Source organism: Bradysia coprophila (assembly GCF_014529535.1).
Source record: "Bradysia coprophila strain Holo2 chromosome IV unlocalized genomic scaffold, BU_Bcop_v1 contig_144, whole genome shotgun sequence".
Lineage (NCBI taxonomy): Eukaryota > Metazoa > Arthropoda > Insecta > Diptera > Sciaridae > Bradysia > Bradysia coprophila.
The window spans coordinates 219066-242883 of NW_023503373.1; the positions used below are offsets into that span (position 1 = coordinate 219066).

At 32.5% G+C, this 23818-nt stretch overlaps 1 protein-coding gene across 2 annotated transcripts in view; it reads right to left on the reverse strand.

Annotated features, from left to right (window-relative positions):
- Positions 1-6791: 6791 nt before the first annotated feature.
- LOC119071110 (protein kinase C, brain isozyme) overlaps positions 6792-23818 on the reverse strand; it is an 83334-nt gene continuing 66307 nt past the window's right edge. For both annotated transcript variants that reach the window (XM_037175755.1, XM_037175754.1), the window contains 11 exons: positions 19063-19191; positions 13625-13781; positions 13140-13257; positions 11924-12034; positions 11729-11860; positions 11481-11654; positions 11170-11261; positions 10654-10855; positions 10404-10592; positions 10199-10339; positions 6792-10062 (listed from right to left, as the gene is read on the reverse strand). In XM_037175755.1, coding sequence (XP_037031650.1) covers positions 9910-10062; positions 10199-10339; positions 10404-10592; positions 10654-10855; positions 11170-11261; positions 11481-11654; positions 11729-11860; positions 11924-12034; positions 13140-13257; positions 13625-13781; positions 19063-19191 — 1598 coding nt within the window. In that variant the 3' untranslated portion in view covers positions 6792-9909. The remainder of the gene's footprint in view (positions 10063-10198; positions 10340-10403; positions 10593-10653; positions 10856-11169; positions 11262-11480; positions 11655-11728; positions 11861-11923; positions 12035-13139; positions 13258-13624; positions 13782-19062; positions 19192-23818) is intronic.

Below are 23818 nucleotides of genomic sequence, written 5' to 3' on the forward strand. Positions count from 1 at the left end.
TCTCACCTCTGCCTTTCGGCCCTTCGCCGAAATCTAATTGAGTGATGTCAAAGTCAGCTTCGGTGCTTGACAGTGCTTTGGTAGTATGTCAAAGAAAATACATTCGGTATTTGTAACGTTACACTTTAGCGACGGACTATTAAAATGGGTTTTAACGCTCATGTCCTGGAAACTTAGTGAGTAAAATAATATATTGCTGAAGCTCATAATTTGATTAATAAATTGAAAGAAGTACTAGACTACATATAGGATCAGGCAAGGCCGTAGCCTAATAAAACATCCGACTTTTCTCAACGTAAACGAATCAAATTTTATTTAAATCTTTCTTCATCTACGGTTCGCCTGAAACTGATTAACAATCATACTCTCTCATGTCAACAACTGTTCTAGTTAACAAAAGGATATCTGCATTCGAATAGTTAATTGACCTGTGCCAACTACTCGGTTCCCACACAACCCCCTCTTAACAAAACATTTGACCTCAAATGTGTTCAACCACACAGCCCTCTTTACAAATATAACGAATGGTAAATTCACAAATGTAACGAATGATAAATCCAAACACTTTTGCCATATTCATCGCCATTGCAACGTTTCATGTTCACATCAAAATCGTCCACATTCCTCGTATATTCGAAACTCAAAATTATCCAAGTAGTCGCATCGTATGATCCGAAAATTATACAACCAGCCTTGCCGCACGATTCCGATTTACCAACCAAATCGAAGTTCAACATATAAGCGACAATTGTACTGCAAGTCACTGTTCGATCTGTTTTTTGTTGTTGTCTCGCCAACCTGCTTATTGTTTCGAATTGTATACACCACGTTGCTGTCGATTCGATGTTTCTGGAACTTTCAAAGTTCGTATGCCAACTTTAAAATTACTTTTTCGTCTCGTTGCGTGTTCGTTTTCTTTCCAGCTTCTTTTCGTCCCATCTCATTCTTTAGTTCTTAGCAGTTGTTTGTTATCTTCATTTCGATTTGTTCGGCGTAAATTCACTCAGCATTCACCCGGACTCTTTGCGATTTGTTCGGCGTAAATCCACTCAACATTCACCCGGACTCTTTGCGATTTGTTCGGCGTAAATCCACTCAGCATTCACCCGGACTCTTTGCGATTTGTTCGGCGTAAATCCACTCAGCATTCACCCGGACTCTTTGCGATTTGTTCGGCGTAAATCCACTCAGCATTCACCCGGACTCTTTGCGATTTGTTCGGCGTAAATTCACTCAGCATTCACTCGGACTCTTTGCGATTTGTTCGGCATAAATCCACTCAGCATTCACCCGGACTCTTTGTGATTCTTTTCTCCACGTGCTTCTTTTCATTTACTTTCGGTTTTCTATTGTTCAAAATCGTCTTTACACAATTCACTTTGCAAACTTTAAATGGATTTTCTCAAATGTCTTTTAATTTTTCTCACAATTTACATCCCTTAAAGGTCCAAAAGCGGTTGAGCCCCCATATAGGATCAGGCAAGGCCGTAGCCTAATAAAACATCCGACTTTTCTCAACGTAAACGAATCAAATTTTATTTAAATCTTTCTTCATCTACGGTTCGCCTGAAACTGATTAACAATCATACTCTCTCATGTCAACAACTGTTCTAGTTAACAAAAGGATATCTGCATTCGAATAGTTAATTGACCTGTGCCAACTACTCGGTTACTGACAATAATCCACAACTCAAAGACTCAGAGAAATTGACGTTAAACTTGAAAATTTTTAAGTTAACTCTCCATATATAGTTCGTATATAGTTCCTAATTTCTGTAGAGTATACGGAGAATCCTTCTAAATTACAACTACTTTTTACTTGAATTCGGAGGTTGTACTTGCAAGGAGTCTTTTTCTGAATTTTAGGAAACTTTTTCAAAATCATTTGGAATTTTTCAACTCTGACAACAATAACAAAAATAAACGATGAGCTCTGGCCTTTATTTATACTGTAATGGATAGTAAAAGTAAGGAAGTACATGACCATTTAGCGACACTTAAACAAAAGAAGTAACAGATTTGATCGTTGCAACAGTTACTAAAAAGTTAAGTTTATGTGAAGACATAACGCACCTCCCTTATTTTCTGACTTTATTTGCCTCGTCTTTCCTGTGGTATCATATTCGATGAAAAATTTCATTATTTGAAAGAAAAAACTGGGGAAATAATTTAGTTGAAAGAGCAGTACTTTATTGAAAAGTTTCAATTTTTATAATTTGTTTTTTTAATTAAATGGATTTTCTTCAATGTAATAACTAATTTTTAGTATAATAATTTATTAATGCAATTTCTTTTCTCATTTTCTTTTTAAATATAATATCTTCTTTTTTAATGATGTTACTTTTGTTTTATTACATATGATGACTCGAAGCTACGTTATTAATTTATTATTTTATTGATATAAAATTGTAGTTTAATAAACAATTGTGGATTGATAATAAAATGTAAATTATTTTATCGTTTAGCCATAGAAATTGTTTTCTTTTTATTAAAAATGTAATTTTAAATTGGAAAGTAAATTAACAATTAAAACTAATTATTATTTAAACTTTTTTTTAGTATACTATACCCAAAAAAATGAATACGAACGTATACGCAATATATAATTAAAAAGTTGGACGAATAATATTTCAATTTAACAGACCTGATATTAAATTACATTTATATTTTTCGAATAAATAACAAAGTTCTATGGAAATTTAATTAAATATTTTTTATATCCTCGGGATATTTGCTTCGAAACAAACAGAAAGATCTGGTGATTTTCAATCGATTATTTGTTAACTTCGCTTGATTTTTTTTTGTTTGCAACTCTAAGCCACCTGTTTCTATCTCTTATAATATACCTGCCGATAACGAGCCGAATCAACAACTCAGTAGTGTATGACAAATTTCAATTGAGCTCACCTAATGTTTTGCATACTATTGTTGAAATATTGAAACACTAGCTACGACTGCCTCCCGACCTATATACTGAAGTTTTTACTGATTTAATATATCAGTAGATCCATGCATACGCCAAAAATAAGAGAAAACTGCTAGATCTTTCTACTTGTTTTGAGTCAAATGTAAATAAACTTAAAAAAATCAAATAAATTTTTCAGAAACAGCGATGATGTGTAAGAAAATATATATATTTACCGTTTTCTATATTTCATTTACTTTTCAGTTTTTATTTTCTATGGTAAATTACATATCTATGGTAATCTGATAATAATTTAGTTACGACTATTTTTGAAAGTAAGAAAAAAACATCCTAGTAAATATGTTGATAAAAAACATTTTGAATTTTTAATCTCATAAATATGAATACCTATTCTGATGACAATAGAAAGATTGTGTAAATGTAACAAAGTTATAAGCCGACTTATACATTAGAAGTTCTATGTCTTTTACCAGATTACTAGTAGATTATTGACGTATGAGGCGAAGCTTCAAGTGTCTTGGCGGAATTTCCCGCTCATATTTTGTTGCATAAGCGAAAAGAAGAAAACATACAGATGGGAAAGATATATTCCCCTGTCAATTTCAAATAATGTCTGTTTATATGTGCTAGGACAATAATAATCGCATTCATATGTAATAAAGGATCATTGATTTATCATCCCCATTTCTAGACTGTAATGCATTTGCGCAACCTATTGATATGAGAACAACGACAGAGTAAATGTAGTCAATATGTCATCTTCTATATGAAAGGTTGAAAAATTGTTATCAGGTCCACTATCCAATATACTGCCCATCTGATCAGGTTTAAGAGGAACTATAAGAGGTCCAAATTTCTATTTTAAATATCAACGGACAATATTTCTGAAAAGTTGACTTGTAACTTCTAACTAACAAGTCGATTTGTAGGCTCCAGTACCTTTACGCAATCCTCTTATGCTGAAAACAAACGAGGCATTGAAAACGTGTTTTGGTCCTATTTTTCATGACGAAATTTTCGAAACTGTCAAATGAAGTTAGAACTTTTTCTATTCAAAATCGCGATTGCTGCATCTGTCAATGAAAACTAGGACCAAAACACGTTTTCAATGCCTCGTTTGTTTTGAGCATTAATGTTCTTGGAAAATCATTTAATTTCATAAATTTCACTTTACATTATTTTGCCACGTTTAATTTGTCGCTATTTTATTTTAGCTGTTAGAAAAATTTGCTTTCCTTTCGATTTCCAATAAATACAATTTTCATTTTAAATATTTTGTTATAATAAATATAGATTGAATATATGCCTTAATTTCTCTTCTTCTTTTTTATTAAATGTTTTAGTGATGAAAAAAGGGGTTCAATTTTAATTGTTGAAAGTTAATTTTATTTCATATTTTTATTTGTTTGTTGAAAGTTGAAAATGTCGATTTCGATTGGACGATAGATGCGGTGGAATGATTTTCGAAAGTTTTAAAAATGAAATCAATTAAATTCAGACAAAGTGCTAAATACAATTTTCTTTTATCTAATTAAAAAAAAATAGATTGTCCATGTTTAAGAGTAATATTAACGTGTCTTTTCATCTCATAAATGATTCTACGGTGGAAAAGATGAATTTATTGTTAGGGCATCCTCAAAAACGGTCAATTGTTTTGAGTTTTTAGAAAAACATAAAATTGTGTCGTTGATCATCAATCAAAATTAAAATTTAAGTGTTGTGGGTATATGTTATATTGCTTCGATTTTGATAATAAATAAAATTCCGACAGAAAATTAAACGCAGTAACTGAAATTGATAACGGCGCCTAGGACTTCAGCGACACAAACTAACGATGAAGTAGCTTGACAGAATGATAGCGGATAAAAGCAGATGTTAGAGATCCAATTTTCGTATTCATACAATGAGTTTCATCAATTATCTGATGCTTACCTTACCGGAATATTCAATTTAAAATTTCAATTGCATTTAAATAATGTTTTCCATTAACACTGGTCGATGATTAAACTTTAAGGAAAGAACAAAGAAGGAATGGAAATCAAGATTAAAAAATAATCTTCAGAATTTATCATCAGCGATACGGTATAGTATTTTAAAGCTTTCCCTCAGTTTATTTAGTAGAAAATTCTGTTTTGAAATTGAAGGATAAAACCAAAGTTTAAATTTATCGATGAAGTTTTACAATAAAATTGTAAGCTTCGTATTCCACATGTATTACACGTGGACGATTCATCGTTGCTGAGAATGTAATGCAAATATTCCAAATATTCGATTTGAATTGAATTAAATTGTCAATTTCAAAGTTATTCTTTTTCTTCCTCTAAGTAAATTCATTTTGTAACAACATCAAACTACGACACGACAACATTGGCTACGTAACACTTACTTAATTTTATTTTATTTTTATATATTTTGTTTTTTTCTCAACGCTACTGCTATTTTAATATACTTCTAACACAATAATGATGATAAATTAGTTAATTTTTTCACCTTTTGAATCAAAACTCGATTTTATTGAATTGTATTACTGGGGCTCTCGTAATTCAAATCAATGTGTCATGACCATCTTTTTAGTAGATAATAAGATTAACATTTTTGTTTGTATTTATTTTAACGCTTTTCACCATTTATTGGTTTTATATATTGGTTTTATATATTGGTTTTCTTGGAATATTTGCAAAACATTTGACATACGATTGACTGGTTGGAAATAATAAGAAGCTACTGCTCCGAAAACCGTTCATTTCATCAATAAATCATTTTTTTGGTGCACTCAGCATGAAAATATTGTACGTAACTTGGACGAAAAATTAAAAGTCACTTTTTCGTGTGGTTATTTACCTCGGCCTCGCCTCGGATCAGCAAACTTCACGTGAAAACTCCTTGTGACGTAAATATATAGTTTATTATAATGTTAAATGATGCCTGTGTTGAAAACAGTGCTTTTCAGACTTCGAGCACTGAATTTGACACTCTCAGTATATCGTACCAATCGTTGATATGCTGCACAAATGAATTGGTACAAGGTACCAATTTGACTGTTGAATCCAAATCAACGGTAAAATTGGTAGATTTTATTTTCAGTGTATGACAAATCCTTCACATACGATAATTGACCTCAGTTTCGCCTCGGATATACACACAAAACTGGAATTATCAATTTAAATCGGTAGTTATGTCTCTGGGTGTTTGTATCAGTAACATCCACATATGGCGCGGTCAAAGATTACGATAGAATCCGATAAAACTGCCAACTGGAATACGAATTGAGGAAGGTTTAAATAAAATGAGGGCAATTTTTGATTATTTTTTTCTCGAGTTTTTTATCACTCCGTTCGGCATACAACTCGCGAAATTGCCTAAAATCAATCGTGCAAATCAGTTACACAAATGACTATATTTATTGATTCTCAGTTCCTTTTTAGATTCTTAGATCCTTTTCTACTGCCAAGCTAAAATCTCACAGGAATACAAAAATTTATAAACATAAAGGACAAATCACAATGACATTAGAAAAGTAGACCGGTATTTCATACAATCGCTAAACCAAACTGGTGTGCATACGTTATTTTGCACCAGCTGGTCCCATTTGGAATTGTATGTGACCAGCTGGTGCAAAATAACGTATGCACACCAGTTCGGTTTAGCGATTGTACATCCAAAAGTAAAGCAAAAGCCCAACTTAAAAGTCAAGAGAAATTTAAGGTCCTCGGGTGAACTAAATAAAGATGGATTTTAAAATCAATAATAACATTTCGATATTTCAGATAAATTAACCCAATTGAGGTGGTTTTACACAAATCATGCATCCGACCTAGGTTTAATTACTCGTAGAAGTTTTATTATAATTTGGCTTCAATTTACGTACGATATGTTGTATACTCCCGGTCTATCTATCTATCACTGGAGTGACTCAAGCAACGTCCTACTCATCCTCTTAGCAACAACTTATATTATTATAATTGATGAAAACATAAATCAAAACGAAAATAACAACTAAAATCGGTACACTCATGACTCATGACGTCACGTGTATATATTACTTTTTCACCCGATAAATTCAACAACAAAATAATCAAAAGCAAAAAAAAATTATTCTTTTAATTATCAAAAATTCAAAGCAATATTTAATTGTGGAAAGTGTTGAAAAGGAACACAGCTAGTGTTGATGGCAACCAAATAAACATATGGATGAGATCGAATAAATTTGGATGTTATTTTGTGAAAAGTGATTATATGGACAGAAAGAAAAACACGTACGTGTTGTATTATGAGTATTTATTCGGTCTTGATTTAGAGATGTGTGCTTTCTGGTGCTGTAAAGTGTGTATATGAATGGAAAAATGCAAACTGTGACCAAAAGAAAATGAAAATTTTATTCTTTAAAAAATAGAAAATAAATTTGACATACCGTTGTGTGGGTGAGTGTGTATTGATTTAAACAAGTAAATGTTAGTTTAAAGTATCTAGCTAAAAGTTCTTCAATACAAGATTTTCTTTTGTTTAATTTTATCTAAGGTCCTTTTTATCATTTTTTTATATTTTATTTGTTAGATTTTATTCACAAGATTCATTTTTGTGTTTTATTTTTTAACTTTTTCATTAAATATAGTTTTTAGTTAATATCATTTTTATTATGCAAATGTTTTATTTTTCTTTTTAAATAGAAATTTTTTTCATTTTTTTTAAATATTTATCCTTTTTATAGTAAGTAATATCACATAAGACAGTTTTAATATCTGTGTCAAAATTTGAAGATAAATTCAAATCATTGAAAACGAAAGAGATTTAAAGTTTATTTTAATTTTGTTATAGTTAATGTTTCTTGTTATTATTCTTCATGTTTTTGCTATTATTTTCATTTTCTTCACTTCTTCTTCACTAATTCTATAATCATTTTCTCTTTTAATAACATTAAACATATCTTCAGAATGAAAGTTATTTTCTTTTCTTCTTTACTATTAATATCAATGCTACAATAAACAAACTGAAATTCATTTGATATTTTTATAAAATTAAAATTTGTTTAAAAGGAAAAAAAAATTGTTCCAAAAATAAGATCACACAATTTATAATAACGATTAAGTACGAAAATATTTTGAATCGAAATTTCTTCCATTTAACAATTCAATTTACAGATTTATTTTTTTGTTAGTTTGTAAGTTAGAGCATCTCCTGATATTTTTATTATGTTTCGACTTCTATACCACAAAGGAATTATATCGGGGTGGGATGGGAGTTAAGGAAAATCAGTACAGGGTTTTGTGATATCTTATTAAACCTTATAGAAACGGCAATTGCATTGCGTTATAATTTATATAACATTTAAATCTATTACTTCCTTTGCTTTCAATATCGAGTAGTGCTTAACACAAATTCTTTTACTACATTTGTTTGAGCATACATTTTACCATATAAGACCAACCTAGCCGTAGGTCATCAATTTTTTGTCTTTGCTGTTGATAACAAATGATTAGCCGTTTTACTGACTGTTGCGAATGGAAGCCTTAGCAACAGATAGAAAATATGTCGTTGATTGGACCAACATTTTTACCAATGATACCAATGAATTAGAACAAAATTATCCAATTAAAGCACAAAACATACGAGCAGTTTATGTCCGCCTGAACAAATCCTATGCTACATGAATATGGCTGTTTTAAGAAGCACATTTCGCACAGTAGAACGAATTATCATTCCAATATTGGAAACTGGTTTTGAAGTTTCTTAATGGCGTCCACGACATCACTGTTATCGACAGCGACGAGAAAAATAACTGAGGACCCCTACTTATTTGGCCCTTAATAGCAAAATGTGTGGGTCTAATGTGATACGGCTAAAAACTTGGAATGAATCTGATGAAAATACTTAGGACAAAAAAAAGTGATAGATTGGATTGTTGATGATATTCTTGCGTCGATAAACTTTGACTTTGACTTGACCTGGTTGAATTTATGGCAAAATCATTGTAGCATTCAAAAGGTATACCAATATTGTGGTTTATTATGTTAAAATACAGGTGACTACTGCAACCTTGAAAATCTGTTCAACAGTTGTTTCTCTGCTTTTTGAGAGGTTAACTTCAATGTTCTATCAAAGGTCTCAAAGGATCAAAAATATTGTTCGTAGTAACCACGAATAAGTCAAGTTTAAGAGTAATCTTCAGAGTGATAAGGGTCATGCTATGTACTATACAAATCAATGAACTATCCAAGTCAGCCGAAACAGACATATCTTTGCAGCAACTTGGTGATCGATGATTAGGAATAAGGAACGTTGCATGACGTTTTGGAAGCTCATTGCTAATAGCCTGTTATTACGGTCAAAAACTGTAGCATGTTTCTAATAAACGAAAGATTTGTAATAAGCAATTGGAAGGAAACTTAAAATGTAATGCAGCAATGCCTTAAGGTATGTTGTCGAGGGAAGTACTTTCGTTTTACTTGTTACAATTTGCACTAACTACAAGAAATTTCTGATTTTTTCTGTTACGAAATTAATTAAGATATTCAATTAGATTGTATTAGCAACATAACAACACAAATACAGTTTTTGTTTTTCAGTCGAGAGCAATTTTAGCTTTTAGTTATTTTATAGTAAAATTTTATTAAATCTTTTTCTTCTTCATTTTCATTTATATTTTATGTTTCTTTCTACTCAAAAATTTATTGTATATCCGAAAAGGGTTCAATTGTTGTGTCAATCTCGGTTTCATGTTTTCTTTTTTAAATTTAATTTAAATTTTGAAGACCAGATGGTGTAACTACTATTTTTCATTATAAGTTTAAAATGAGTATAATATAATTTGTTACGAATACGAGACTCTATTATAATGAAGGGATGACTGCAAAGAAAAAATGATTGATTGTTTAAACACTGAATTTCTTTTCTTTTTCATTTATTTAATTCGACTACAATTATCCTCAATCGAATTGATTGTTTATCGGGTGATGTGGGGTGCCCAGCAACGACACACAATTGCCTTAAATATGTGTTATAAATTCAGGATTTAAATATGAGAATCCATTGAATTCTGTTTGGTCCAAATTCATCATAAATAATTTATCGGTGGGTGTTAGATCAGTTTTCTCAGATGTGAATTGTCGATCGAAGTTTGAGACATCCTTGCGATGTTTCTGATTTGTGGAAGAGAAATAGATAAAGGGAAATTGAGATGTGCATCAAAAGTCATTCCATCTCTTAGTTAACCTCCTACTCTTCTAAACTTGTTTTTTTTAATTGTAAACATTTAAGGGCTTAATCAACACTTACAATCTTTGGCTTGAACGGCGGTTGAACTTCACGACTTTCTATTTTTTCCCAATCGATACGACGGAAGAATAAATGACTACGAACGTCTTCCTCGCCACGGGCTCCGCATCCCAATCGCTTTTGTGGATTCTTAGTCAAGAGCTATCCGAAGAAATCAAAATCATTTCAAACTGATCTTAAAACATGCAATTTTCATTGTCCTTACTCCTTTACAGACATCTTTCGCTTCTTTGCTCAAACTCTTTGGATAGGAAACATTATGATCAGTTATAGCTGCGAAAAGTTCCTCTTCATCTTCGCCATCAAACGGTGGTTGACCGACCAACATTTCGTACAATAACACACCATACGCCCACCAGTCGACAGATTTTCCATATGGTTGATATAAAATAATCTGGTAGAACGGGAAAGAAGTAAGCGGACGGACGGTAACAACAAAATTTGGATTGACCTACCTCAGGGGCTATGTAATCGGGTGTCCCGCAGAATGTTTTTGTTGTTTTGTCACTATTTATACCCTCCTTGCACATACCGAAATCTGCAATCTTAATATGGCCATCCGCATCTAGCAGCACATTATCCAATTTCAAATCACGATAAATTATGCCACGCGAATGGAGATAGAATAGTCCTATGGCAATTTCGGAGGCATAAAATCTAATGGAAAAAGATAATTGGATTTTAAAAGAAATTCATGAGAGGAGAGACATGTACGGGCATTCCTTTTTACGGTAAAACTAATCGAAAGAGAAAGCGCGAAATGAAAGGGTTTATTTTTCGCATGACTGGCATTAGGATATGTGTTGAAAAAGTAATTGAATTTTTCAAAAAAGAGAAATGTGGCGATGTCATTTCGTTTGTTGGGCCAGGTTTTCTATCAATAAAATATTCGAACGACACAAATGCGGAGGAGGAGCTCCACATACGATCAATAGTTTCATCATTTAGAAAATGAAAACAAAAAAACTTACACAGCGACTGGTTCCTTAAATTTTCCACATTGTTGAATTTGGAACATTAAATCACCACCATTAACGAACTCCATAACAAAGTACAGTCGATCCTTTTATTCGTTTGTCGTATTTATTTTGCAAAGGAAAAAAAAGAAAAGAGAAAAAAAATTGGATTAATTGGGAGCACAATTTATTATGTTGGAAAATATGTCGCTCAATCCTTCCATAGAAATGTTACCGTCTTTTTTATCCATGTCGTCCCAAATTTTTGTTATGAATTTTTCTTCTCGTGACGACAAAAAAAATACAAAAACACCGAATACACTTACCATTGTTTGAAAGCAAGAATGTAGCTGAACTAAGAATGGCGGTTTTTGTGGCAATGCTAACACCCTTTTTTCTACCATAGTACATTCAACGTCATCATCCTGAATGATAATATCCTTTTTGAGGATTTTGATTGCAAATAGGTCGTCGGTTCCTTTACGTTCTGCCAGCATTACCTATATACAATGAAAAATGTCGTTTGTTTTATGCAACTGAAACAAGCTTTTATTCGAAGAGCAATGTGAATTACTTTGCCAAAAGAGCCTTTTCCCAGTACCATAAGAAAATTGAAATCGGTTGATCGAATCAGATCCTTTTTCGACATGTTGTGTGGTAGATCTTTGTCGGTTGAAGAAGGCATTTTCTTAGTGATAGACGTTTTCTGTGAAGTAGATTCGATTTAACATATTGGTGACTTCAATTGTCAACGGTTTCAAGAACATACACGCATCTGACTTTTAAGTTGCACCAAGTCAGTTCCTTCTTCCGGAACAGGAACATTATAAAATTCTCCTTCTTCAGCTGTCAAAAGTTTGAACCAACCTTCGGCTGGATTCTGAAAAAAAAACCGTTGACAAAAATTAAGAATTTTTCGAAGAAACTTGCCTTGTTTACATTCCATATTGTAAACGATTTTGGAAGAGATTTTTTTTGGGAAAATATTTTCTTATATGTTCCCAAGCTTTTCCGAAATTTCCCAAGTTTTTGCAAACTTTCCTATATTTTCACACGCTCTTCCTAATTTTTCCAAAATTTCCCAAATTTTTCCTAATCTTTCCAGAAAATGGGAAAATATAATCTTAACCTTTTAACGACGGCAAGCACATAAGTGGTGTTACTGTCGAATCTATGGTATTTTCAAAATGTGTATTTCCAATCTTTTACTTCATTTTTTGACAAGCGTTTTACTGTATAAGACCACATTATATTAGGCATTTGTTCCTGAACTCGTTATCGATAACATATGCTAGCCGTCCATAATAGATTTAAGGTCGGTTCTGTCTTTTGCGAAGCTTTATTTGAAATACAGCACGGTATGGTGCATATATTTCGCTCAACGAAAGTATTGAAATCATAGAAAATATTTACTCCATAAGCATATTTCCACAGTTTTAAATTCTTTAACTGTATGTATGTTCACGAAAACATTGTGTTTCTATGCTCTGCTAGAATATTAAATGACATATCAAATGCTTCCAAGCATACGTTTAAATAAAGAGATTACAGTGTTTCCATATTCGCGTTGGACTCTAAATCAAAACCAAAATTTTGCTAACATTCCTGCCACTGAATATTAATTTCATAGTCGTCTGGTGTTAAGTAATTTTAATGCACAGGTTGCACGAAATTTGCATCATAAATGCTTGCCTTCTCCAGGAATGTAATTTATGATAATAATTACGAAAGCCGAATTCATAATTTAAGAGCAGACATTTATGTTATTCAAAACAATCATGTTATAAGAAGACAAGAAAATCTCCCTTCCAAAATACACGTGGCTGCACATTTTCTCAACTCCGAACTACACATATTTCCACTTCGAAAGAAAAAATTTGAAATGGAATGATTTTATCGAAATTGAATCTCGCAACATTACCGCCAAAACTTCCGTGATAGAACGTGAAACAAAAAAAAACATTTTTATATTACGAAACGCTTACCTTGATAATTTCCGATATGCCGAACGATAGTGAACCCATAAAGTCATTTCTAGATGTTCGATCCCAATCCCATACTTCAATCAAAATTCTCCGGTCTCTATCTTCTGGTTTTAAATCGCTGTTCGAGTATAGAAAACAGAAAATCTTTCAATTTCATGTGCATGTAAAAATGTAATATTTTATGCGAGTAACAATATCGGGAGAACAAGTTAAGATGATGTCATAAAAAATGTAGAAAAAAATGTGTATGAGTAGCATGGAGAAATTTTATGGAACATAAATCCTTCTCTTCTATCAGTTTGATATATTTACACTTTACAACAAAGTGCATCTCATATTTTATTTAATATTCAAAATTGAGTGGCTTGTAAGCTATCTCCACATACATTTTTCTACATTAGAATTTTTAAATTCGAAGTAAATGGTAAACAACAATAAATTGTCCAACCACACAGAACGCGTGCACATCTACTCGTATTACTTACAACGTAATCGTTTCATTCCACTCTGGGTTCAATGAAGCCTTAATTGTTTTAGTTTTCTTTTTGACATTATCGCCATTGTCTGGAATAAGCTTTAGTTTGACATAGGGATCGCTCAGACCATTTGGATCCATTGGAATGAGATTTCTGCCTTGTTTGACTGAAATGATTCAAAGAAGATAATTAGTAAAAAAAAGATAGAAGAGATTGTAACAAGATTCGATTGTTAATGAAGATTAGAACTAATTGGTTTTTCAATTACGTGAAAAACAAGAGTGATTTTTGTATGCTTTTTGGTACACGATAATAACAAATCAATAAACAAATGAACAACCCTCGATAATCTAGATTCGTTAAACCTGGTTAGATTGATAAAATGAAGCATTTGAGAACAGTTTAGTCATTTCTTACCGACAACCACGAAATGAACGATGCGTTTTGGTCAGTCTTGTCATACATCGAAAATGATTTGGTAAAACAAGTGAAGTAACAGATTTTCTTATCAATTACTTTGCGACACTTGTTAAACAAAACATATTTAATGATTATACAGCGATACGCTTACTAAATGGTAAATTGAATCATCGAAACTACTGCTGTGGAAAACAACAAGAGAAAAGTTAAAGTGCATTACCGCACGCTATTTGAATCGAGAAAACAGTGTCCTTTAGAAGGTTTTCCGACAGCGTAAGTTCCTTTGAAACATCCGCATGTTGACCATTGTTTTGGTACGAAGGCATAGTGTGGTTTTGGTTTTTGGGATTGAAAAAAATTTTGATCTCGCCAATCAAGGATCAAGGATCAAGCTATTCCTACCAGTTGTGTCGAAATCCTGGAGTAATGAACTCCTTAAACTTACGAGATCGAAAACAATGCGAGTAGTTGGTGACCCTATCCATCAACCCTATATGTTCTTGTGGTCTGGCATCTGAGACTGGTGTACATATCTTTAGGGATTGTCCACTTTACACCAATCTCAGGTTTGCGCATCTTCAGGTATTATGAACCACAATATGAAGATTTCTCATTATAAGATGACAAGTGCCTTAACGACTTCTTATCAACTACAGAGAAATTTGACTGGTAAGATCAGTGAGCAGGGAACAAAGGATCGATCTAGGTTCCTGTTTCTCAATTGAAGAAGCCTCCCATGGGTAGCGAAACAACGAATATTTAAGATTGAGACTATAACTATAACTGTATCGAAAGGATGTTAGGCAAAAATGGCAAATTTCTTTAAATTTTCACACAAAGAAACTGTAATCAACCATTACACGTAGAAAGAAAAAGATGTAAATGGGAAAGTAAATAAATAAACGAAAAGCAAATAGACGCCTGAACAAACCAAATGTTTCAACTGTAAAGTACGTGTATCTTTCAGAAATGTTCTCTTTCAACGAAAACATCTATTTCCTTCCTGCTATTAGTTCAGTTTCTATATCCGATTCAATAACTTTAGCGATAAGGGTGGAAGACCTTTTTTCATATTTCATTCGTTCCCGTTATATAGTTTCACTTAGTCTATACTTCAATAAACATACTTCAGATAATGAGGAGATGGGTTCGTTCTGTAAGTGATGCCGAAGTGCTTCGATTTGCGCTATCGACACCGTGTAACCAGTAGCAGAAGCTACCACAATTTAAAATAAAAATCACCATTGAATGCTCAACACGTAACCGTTTAATGTTATCGTTGTAGGTTTCTGTTATTTGAGCTGAGTGGTTTTCCTTCATTCAGGGAATGGTACAGTCAGCATTTTTCATACTTACTACATGATGGAAATAGTATGGCTTTTCAAAATTGTTCTACGTTCGTGAATTTATATTGCTTGATTTTCCCTTTACCGAAACTATCACAAAATGAAATGCAAACACGTTTGACGTCAAATCTACGTATAGGCAAAATGTCGGTCTCTAAATTCTCTCCGACAAGGTATACATTACAACAACGGATACTTCTTTTAATTATCGTAATTTGATCTTTCGTTTTATCGAATATGCTTAAGCAGAAGCTTGACTCCATCGACTGAGTATTTTGTACAGTAAAAACTTTGTTATGACTTGAAGTACACATTTCACTTTGTAAAAACAACATAAAAACTAGGACGATGGAATGTAGTTATTACTAAAAGAATTCTTTCAAAAGTTTTAAAACCACCACAGCTCCACTATGAAGCGATATATAACTATGAAGCTTAAATTTTTTTTTTATTGTTTATTTAACAGTCATGGAATTTAAACTTACATCGTTGAATGCAATTCAAATACAATGGGTGACTCGGGTGAATGTTACAACAATTGATTGGTATTTTCTGGATATTTACTCCATTACCATTCTTACCATTTATCTGTTTCCTACTCGCTCAATTAATCCACATAAGATAACTACATTAACTCCATTGTATTGGGTATGATAACGTCGATTTCGCATGCGAAAGGAGTAGAATTGGATTATAATTCCATAATTGTACTATGCAATCCTAAAATTGCTCGTTTACTCAAAATAAAGGAAATAGTTTGCATTCACAATGCAATTATTCCAGTTATTTTCGAAATGTTTCTGCAACAAGAAATCCGAATAATTCCAATTACAAGTTGGATAAATATGATTTTTCATTTAAATTTTTCAGCATCTGAAAACTATGCTTGACGCATAATGAACGAAAAAGAAACTCTGTAACAAATTACAGTGAAATGGCAAACTATAGTTAGTAATTTCGATATCATTACTGGGAACCGAGACAGGAACGTTTCATTAATTCAATTTATTTTATCTTTTGGGAAAGTTCAGCGCATGGACGCTTATGCAGAGACAGTTAGCATATAAACAAAAATCGTCGACAAACAGAATTACGAACGATGCATTCAATTTGGATCCAATTAAACAAAAAACCAGTCGTAGAAAATTTGAAAACACTGCACCCATTTCAGCCCTATTAACTTTATTTGCTCGGAGAGTTCTCATGTATGCAACAAATGACGCTTCACATTACTAAAAAAAAGCAACACGACACTAACCATCCATTTACCAAATAGGTACATTTCCATAAAATATGAAGCGATGTAGGGGATCCGAACCGACCTATAAATACCACATACATTAAGAATACGATTACATCCGATAGAGAGGTCATCATTGAAATACGATCATCCTTAGAATTACAGAGCACGATACAAACCATGAATTCATTTTTTTAATGGTTCGGATCCCTGTGTGTACTAAATGAAAAAAAAAATAAAACGAACACCAAGAGTATTGTGATTTTGTTTCTACATTACGGAAACTTTTATGTGACTGCCTGCTAAAACAATTCCCGTCTTTAATGCACCAGAGTATATTTGAATGGAATGTGGTGCTTTGTGCAAACAGAATGACATTGAATTGGAACAAAAAGTGTGAGGTGGAATCATGGAAGCACAGCGCTATTGGCGTATGGTGACATTGTTTCACTCAAACGTATCAAAAGGTATCGCTTGCGCCATTATAATCGAACGAAAAACATTTGTTATAAAGCCCCCGATGATAGTGTTTGCTTCTGTTTCGACTAAATGTGTTTGTCTTACAGTTTTCCCAGGGGAACATCATTTGGTTCTACGATTATTTTTAAATGTGAGCAGCAATGTGTTAAAAGGTATCTACAGTACAATCTTAATCACATTATAAAAACAAATAAAAAGTAGACATCAGCTGTACGAAAAGTAAAACTACACACCACAACGTCGACAACATCAGCATAATTAAATTAACTTATAATGATTTTAAAGGGGAGAACGAAATATACAGTCTGCTATAAAACAAATATTGCTTCCGGGTTGTACATCCAATTCGATTTCCTTTTAAAACAACTTACAATTTTATTTCATTTCCCGGTATGAGAGTGACCTAGTTTCGATTATTGAATAAACTTCAAATACATGAAACCACCAACATTATCTTGACCGAGACGATCGAATCACTTTGATATCATTAGATTACACTGGGTAAGGGATCTTTTTTCTTTCCGTTAATATCGAATTCATCGCGAGTAGACATGAAATGAATGCGATTTTCCAAATGAAAGAAAAGACGAGCTACAGTGTTCGATTAGTGAAAAAGGAAAATAAAATGACAGAATGTTGTACCATCTTTTACTATCAACAGCATACCGTCAACTTACACTCAGGGTTTATTTTAGAGAATTTAAGTTCTGAGAATTTCGAAAGGAACACGATATCTGAAATTGTTTCAAGAATTTTAAAGATCTTTGTCAGAATTAAAGTTCTCCATAATAAGCCCTGCTTACACTTGTCTACTGAATTTTTAATGGACGGAGAAGGATTAAGTGAATATGAAACACTGTTACAGACATACATAACATCTGTTATCGACAACAACAATTTTGCACAAACGGCGAAGAAACAAAACACTACATACATGGACAACGACACGACGACAAAGACAAAAATGATAAATTCGAGATCTTATTGCAACCTGTAGGTAATACTTAGATCAAGTCAAGTAATAGATTCGATGACGTACGTCCTAGTGATATATATACTGGTCGTCTGTGAATGAAGCTAATCAAAATGTTTACTTCGGATACGTAAAATGAAAGCAAACAATATTGATAAAAATGATAATACAGCCAGATCATCTGCAATATACATTGATTTAACGTATTTTTGCAAAAATTTGACATTTCTGAGAAAGCCTTCCTACATTATGGTACAGCAAATTCACTGTCAGTACATTTCGCCTCCAAATTTGAAAAACAAAATTGAACGTGGGATGTCAGAAAAACATTGCAAAAAGTTCCAAATCTATAAGCTCCTGTGGGCTGTAGAACATTTTGTGTTTATACGGTAAGACTACCGTTTTATTTACTTCAATATCCGAACACATCCACCCACTAAGGATGTGTTTGGATTACCCAATGACATTATACAACGATAACCGTACAATGAAAACAGGAGAAACAAGTAAGAAACGAAAGTAGGTCGCATCTTGAAAATAATTGGTTTGCAGAAGAAAAGGTGTAATTTTCATGCGAGTTAAGTAGAATGTTTATTTGGCTCTTTAGCTGAAATGAAGTGGGTGAAAATAAAAGTCACAGAGAGAATAAAATTTTAATCCGTAGTTCAAGTTCAAAATTACTTATGGAGGCGCTTGTAATCAAATAGATGCGGGAAAATTAATATATTTCAAAGAGAATTAAAATAGAATTTTTAGAAGAGTTGGAAACAGAGCCTTCTTTAACGCCCTAATGTCGGGACACTTGACTATATAATTATTTAATTTGATACACTCAGACATTTTGATAAATCACTTCCTGATTGCCTGCGCTCTCATCTGTTTCTTCATTGTTTGTAAGTCATTTAGAAAAGAAAATACGCTGAGCATACGTAAAATCCTAAGAAATTTTAAACAATGAAATTAAATTACAATCAAGTGTATAATTTACCTTCAATCGTCAACTTGGTGCCTACACAAGAAATTCCCAGCTGCATACGACCTCTTCGCTCCGTGTGATCACATCCACATAAGCTTGGCACACTTTCTTCGCATCGTTTATGCACATTCATGTCACATGCTGTGAAAATGGTTCGAAATTTTCTTTATTAATTTCTCATCATGGTCTCTCATGTACATATATATGCAATGTGGTTTCAATAAAAAAAGGTTTCTATTATGTAAAGAGTCAATATGTGAAAGCTGAAAGTTTCTACAAAATGAACATAAAGGAAGAAGTTTAGTAAGAAGAAGTTTTATTAAATTGAAATTTAAAAAAAAGGCTAGTTTTTCAAATTAAAATTTCTTAAAATAAACGGTGCATAATAAGCTTTTGAAAGTGTGTGTCTGTGTGTTTTATAAGATAAGCTTGTAAGTGTCCTGCAATATGAATACAAATAAAAATTTCTGAAATAAACATAAATTTGAAAAGAGCATGCCATTGATAAAATAGAGTCCATTAACTTTAGTGAGGTGCTTACAGTTCTTATTAAAGAAAAGGTGTTTGGCTGTTGTGTTAGTCACTCAAAATCCCTTCCAAATAAGATATTCCATTTGAACCCAAATACATTTCAACCCATGACATTTTCACAAATTTCTTTTATTTATTCTTATAAATTATGACTAAGGTCTGTAGCCTTAACCCATTAGAACTGAAAACCTGTGCATTATGAATAGGCAGACTTTTATTTTCAACTTTCAAGTCCAGAAGGTTGATAGAAAAAAAGGGTTTTTTTTCTTGTGTCGAGTGTTCACGAAGAATCATGTTGTGAAGGATGACATATGTGTGTACGGTCAAGTCAAGGCTATTAAAAATGTATACCAGAGGCAAGCACATACAATACACATATGACTGTTGCCTACCTAATTGTAAATCACGAAACAAAGGGTGTGTTGTTGATCGAAATAGGTAAAACATTTAAATTGGGTTCAATTATCTTATTAGGCATTTTCCGAAGGACAACCGATCAATATCAAGTTACATTCGACTGATTTCGAAGAAAATGAATTACAAAAAAATAGCAATTTTGGGATATGTTGAGGTGTTTCTGCGACTATTTCAAGAAAAAAATTAATCTTCAATGGATTACAGAACATTGGAAACGAGTTGTAATCGGAAGATCTGAAACCCTGTGTCCAACCCTGTGTCGCTAACAAATTGAAATCTTGAAGTTTCATCTATCAAATCTTGACTGATCGATGTAACTGTTTCCAGACATTTTGTAAAAGAACGAATTCGATAATATTGTTGTTTGCGTAAAGGAAACTATCCCAATTTTGTAGACAAAATTGGAATGCCATTTACAAAATGTTACAAAGCCACATCGTTCACCTGGAGATTGTTTTTTTTTACAAATGGATTTAAGGTCGGAGTCAATTAGACCCACAGGAAATAGTCTTGACACATCTGGATTCAAGTTCTTATGTCTTGATGAGTCAAGATTCAATTTCCAAGTTGTTAATGAAGATCAAGATTTGATAACAAGACATTGAATCGATGTGGTTGTTACAAATTTCCCATCTTTACGTAAGGTTTTTTCGCTGAAAGATAAAACTTCTCAGAGTAATGATTAACTCCTTGATTGAAAACCACCATTTCGTTTCCCACATTTCCCATATTATTTATGCCAACAAGAAATAAAATAAGAAATTAAATATAAAAAGTAAATGCCACACAAATAGGATCACATTTCTATAACCGTTGGCGTATCAACATGAAATGTACTTTGCACTCGGATTTCAATTGAAAATTCGCAAAAGCAAAGATAGAAAATGTTATGAAGATGAAGATCTCTCTGTATGTGTACTTGTACATTATTCGGAAAATTTGTCCTGAATCTCATTCGGATTTAAGAGCTAAAGCATTTGGTTGGATAAATGTGAAAATATTTATAACTGTACAGCTAGCATACAACCCCTTGCTAACGTACAAAACATGAGTATCACGCTGGAGATTTTAAAAAGAAAGAAAAAAATTCTAAAATATTCTTATGTAACCAAATCACAAGAGAGCAAGAATGAAAACATGCAAAGTACAAACAATTTGAGTTGGAAAAAGAAAACCGGAAAAATATCCGCTGAAATACATTAAGGCAACATATACCCACTCCTGTGAAGAAGCAGATATAGTTTCACATTCATCAATGTTGAACTCTGTGTTCAGAAATTTGTGATTCAACATTGTGTAGAGAGCTGTGCTAAAATATCGTGCACTTCATAAGCCTTTACGTCTTTTTATACAGGAGAATGGATAATTTGTGTTATAAAATGATGTGAGGGTTACAGGTGTGTTGTACGTAGATAGAAATTATATTTATTTGATGCGAGGGTGTATGAGACTGCCGTTTATGTTCATGAAAACCTTTTTCCGTCTGTGCGAATATAATAATGTGTAGGTTAGATATCTATAGATTTAGCTAAGGCTTGATGGTGGAATATTCCAAAGTGAGATTTTGAATATGTCATGCATGGTAAATAGTAGAAATAAATTTTGACAAAAAAGGTAAAGTAGGTGTGTGTGTGTGTATATATATGTTTGCTATATACAAATATACTTATATGTACGCTACTATTACACATTTAGAATTGAATTCGACAGAGATAAATTGAAATTTGTTTATGAGGCTATGTACAACGTTACTCATTCAGATGGTGAAAATAATAAGGCATTTGAAAGTGTAAACAAATTAGCTAATGATGTACATTATATGTATGTACACTTCGCATATTTGGGACGGATAAAAAAGAAAGATTTTGTTGTTACAATTTCATTTTTATTCCTCGAGAAACATCTTCGCTGGAGGTTTATATAGGAATGTTCAACAATATTCCTTGATGATATCGTCAACACTCACAGTAGAACTGACCGAACATATACCTAACATTTATGTCCGCCCGTTAAATTTTTCATTCCATTCTGAATGAAATAGAGTTTGAACAGACTTACTGTTCACATGGAAATTATTTTTCATGCTTACGGTGTAAATAACCTTATTTTCTTCACTCAAATGCGGCGAGAAGATGGCGTTTTGTTGATGTTCTCTCTGATAAATTTTCGTTTTATCAACTCTTGCCATAGAGAGAACAAGAGTTGTCCTCTTTGTATCTTTTACTTTATTTTGGTTTTGAAGAATTGTGAACATTACCTACATTACCTATTAGTACATTACCTACCTGGGAAGTTTATAGCCCGAGTCGAAGGCAAGGGCTATAATCCCACGTGCCAAAATACCAAATTGGAAGCAGATATGTAATGGAGCCATTACCTATCTGTTTTTCGCACTAGCAGATAAAAACGACTACTCACGTCACCTAGTTTGGATTTCCTCTTTTCTGTCCTTGGTAAACAATGAACTATTCTCATTTAAATTTTTGACGAATAATTCAGCAATAAGTTTTGTAAAAGAAATTACTAAATGGTTTGACGCATGAGTGGATTTTGCAAAGCGAAGGTAAGGACTATTTAACCAAAAAAGTCAGAAATCATATTTGAATAGTTACGGAAATTTGTTGAAAATGTTAACCATTTAGATGCCCAAGAATTTTGGCCACTTCTGGATATTTTAAAAAAGAAAAATGTGTCGAGGAATATTTACACCCGAAAAGTTTACTTTTTAAAATTAAAAAAAAAAGTTCTTTCGTCCAGATAAATTCGAGTAAACCAGTTCTTCTTAAAAATCTGCATTAATCGATCAATATGGCACTCAGAAAAATGGTCGCTAAAGGGTTAGTTAGAATAAACTCTAAACATGCAGCTCCATGAAACTACATTGTAGACAACCAAAGATTAAAATCTGATCATTAAAATTCCCATTGATCAAAAATCAATTTCATCGATGAAACCAAATCGAATCCATTTTTAAAGCGAACGACCAACGAAGAATTTGTTGAAAAGAAAATTCAAAAAGTCACTCCAAAAACATATTTACACAGAGGTTTACAGGTTTAACCTTGTCTTGAAAACTTTTCAAAGGGAAAACCTTGTTAGATAATCAGATCAACATGAACGAATGGAAATTACTGAGCCAGACGTTCTTCTAAAAATGTTTCCATTTCATTTTTTTTAAATAAATTTTCCGGCTTTAGCAATGACTTTGGTATGAATTCATATTGTCTACTCTATGGAAATGAAATTTTGCATAAAAATTAAATCAAAAAATTTTATCTTCTCAATGTATCAAAGGTTAGTGCAGTGTTCATTGTCATTTCATCTCAATATAGTAAACTTCTTCTGTACAATAGTACCCTGAAACCAATGACGAAATCACCCTCAATCCTCGAGTAAGTATAATACAAATAAATGAATTAATCAATTAAATTAATTGGTAAGTTAGTATTAGAATACATGTAGGCGTTATTGGATAAAAGCACTAATGGATATTATCAAAATGTTTTGCATTTAAAAGCCTTACACACTGTGTAGTTTATACACTATGTTATGCTGTGATGCATGTACGTTAGATATGTACATATGCTCGTGTATTTACACTAAATAGAGTGTTGAGAATCAATTGTTATGCCTAGAGGTGTGCACCGCCGATTTTACGCCGGCGCGCCGTCGATTTTTTGCTAAATTTTCGGTGCACCGCCGCCGAAAAATAATAGCTCACGCCGCCGCCGCCGCCGATTGTATTTTCGTCGCGCCGAAATTATATACGTTTTCAGCCATTTTAATGGGCAAAAATATAAACTTAAATTGAAAAATCTAT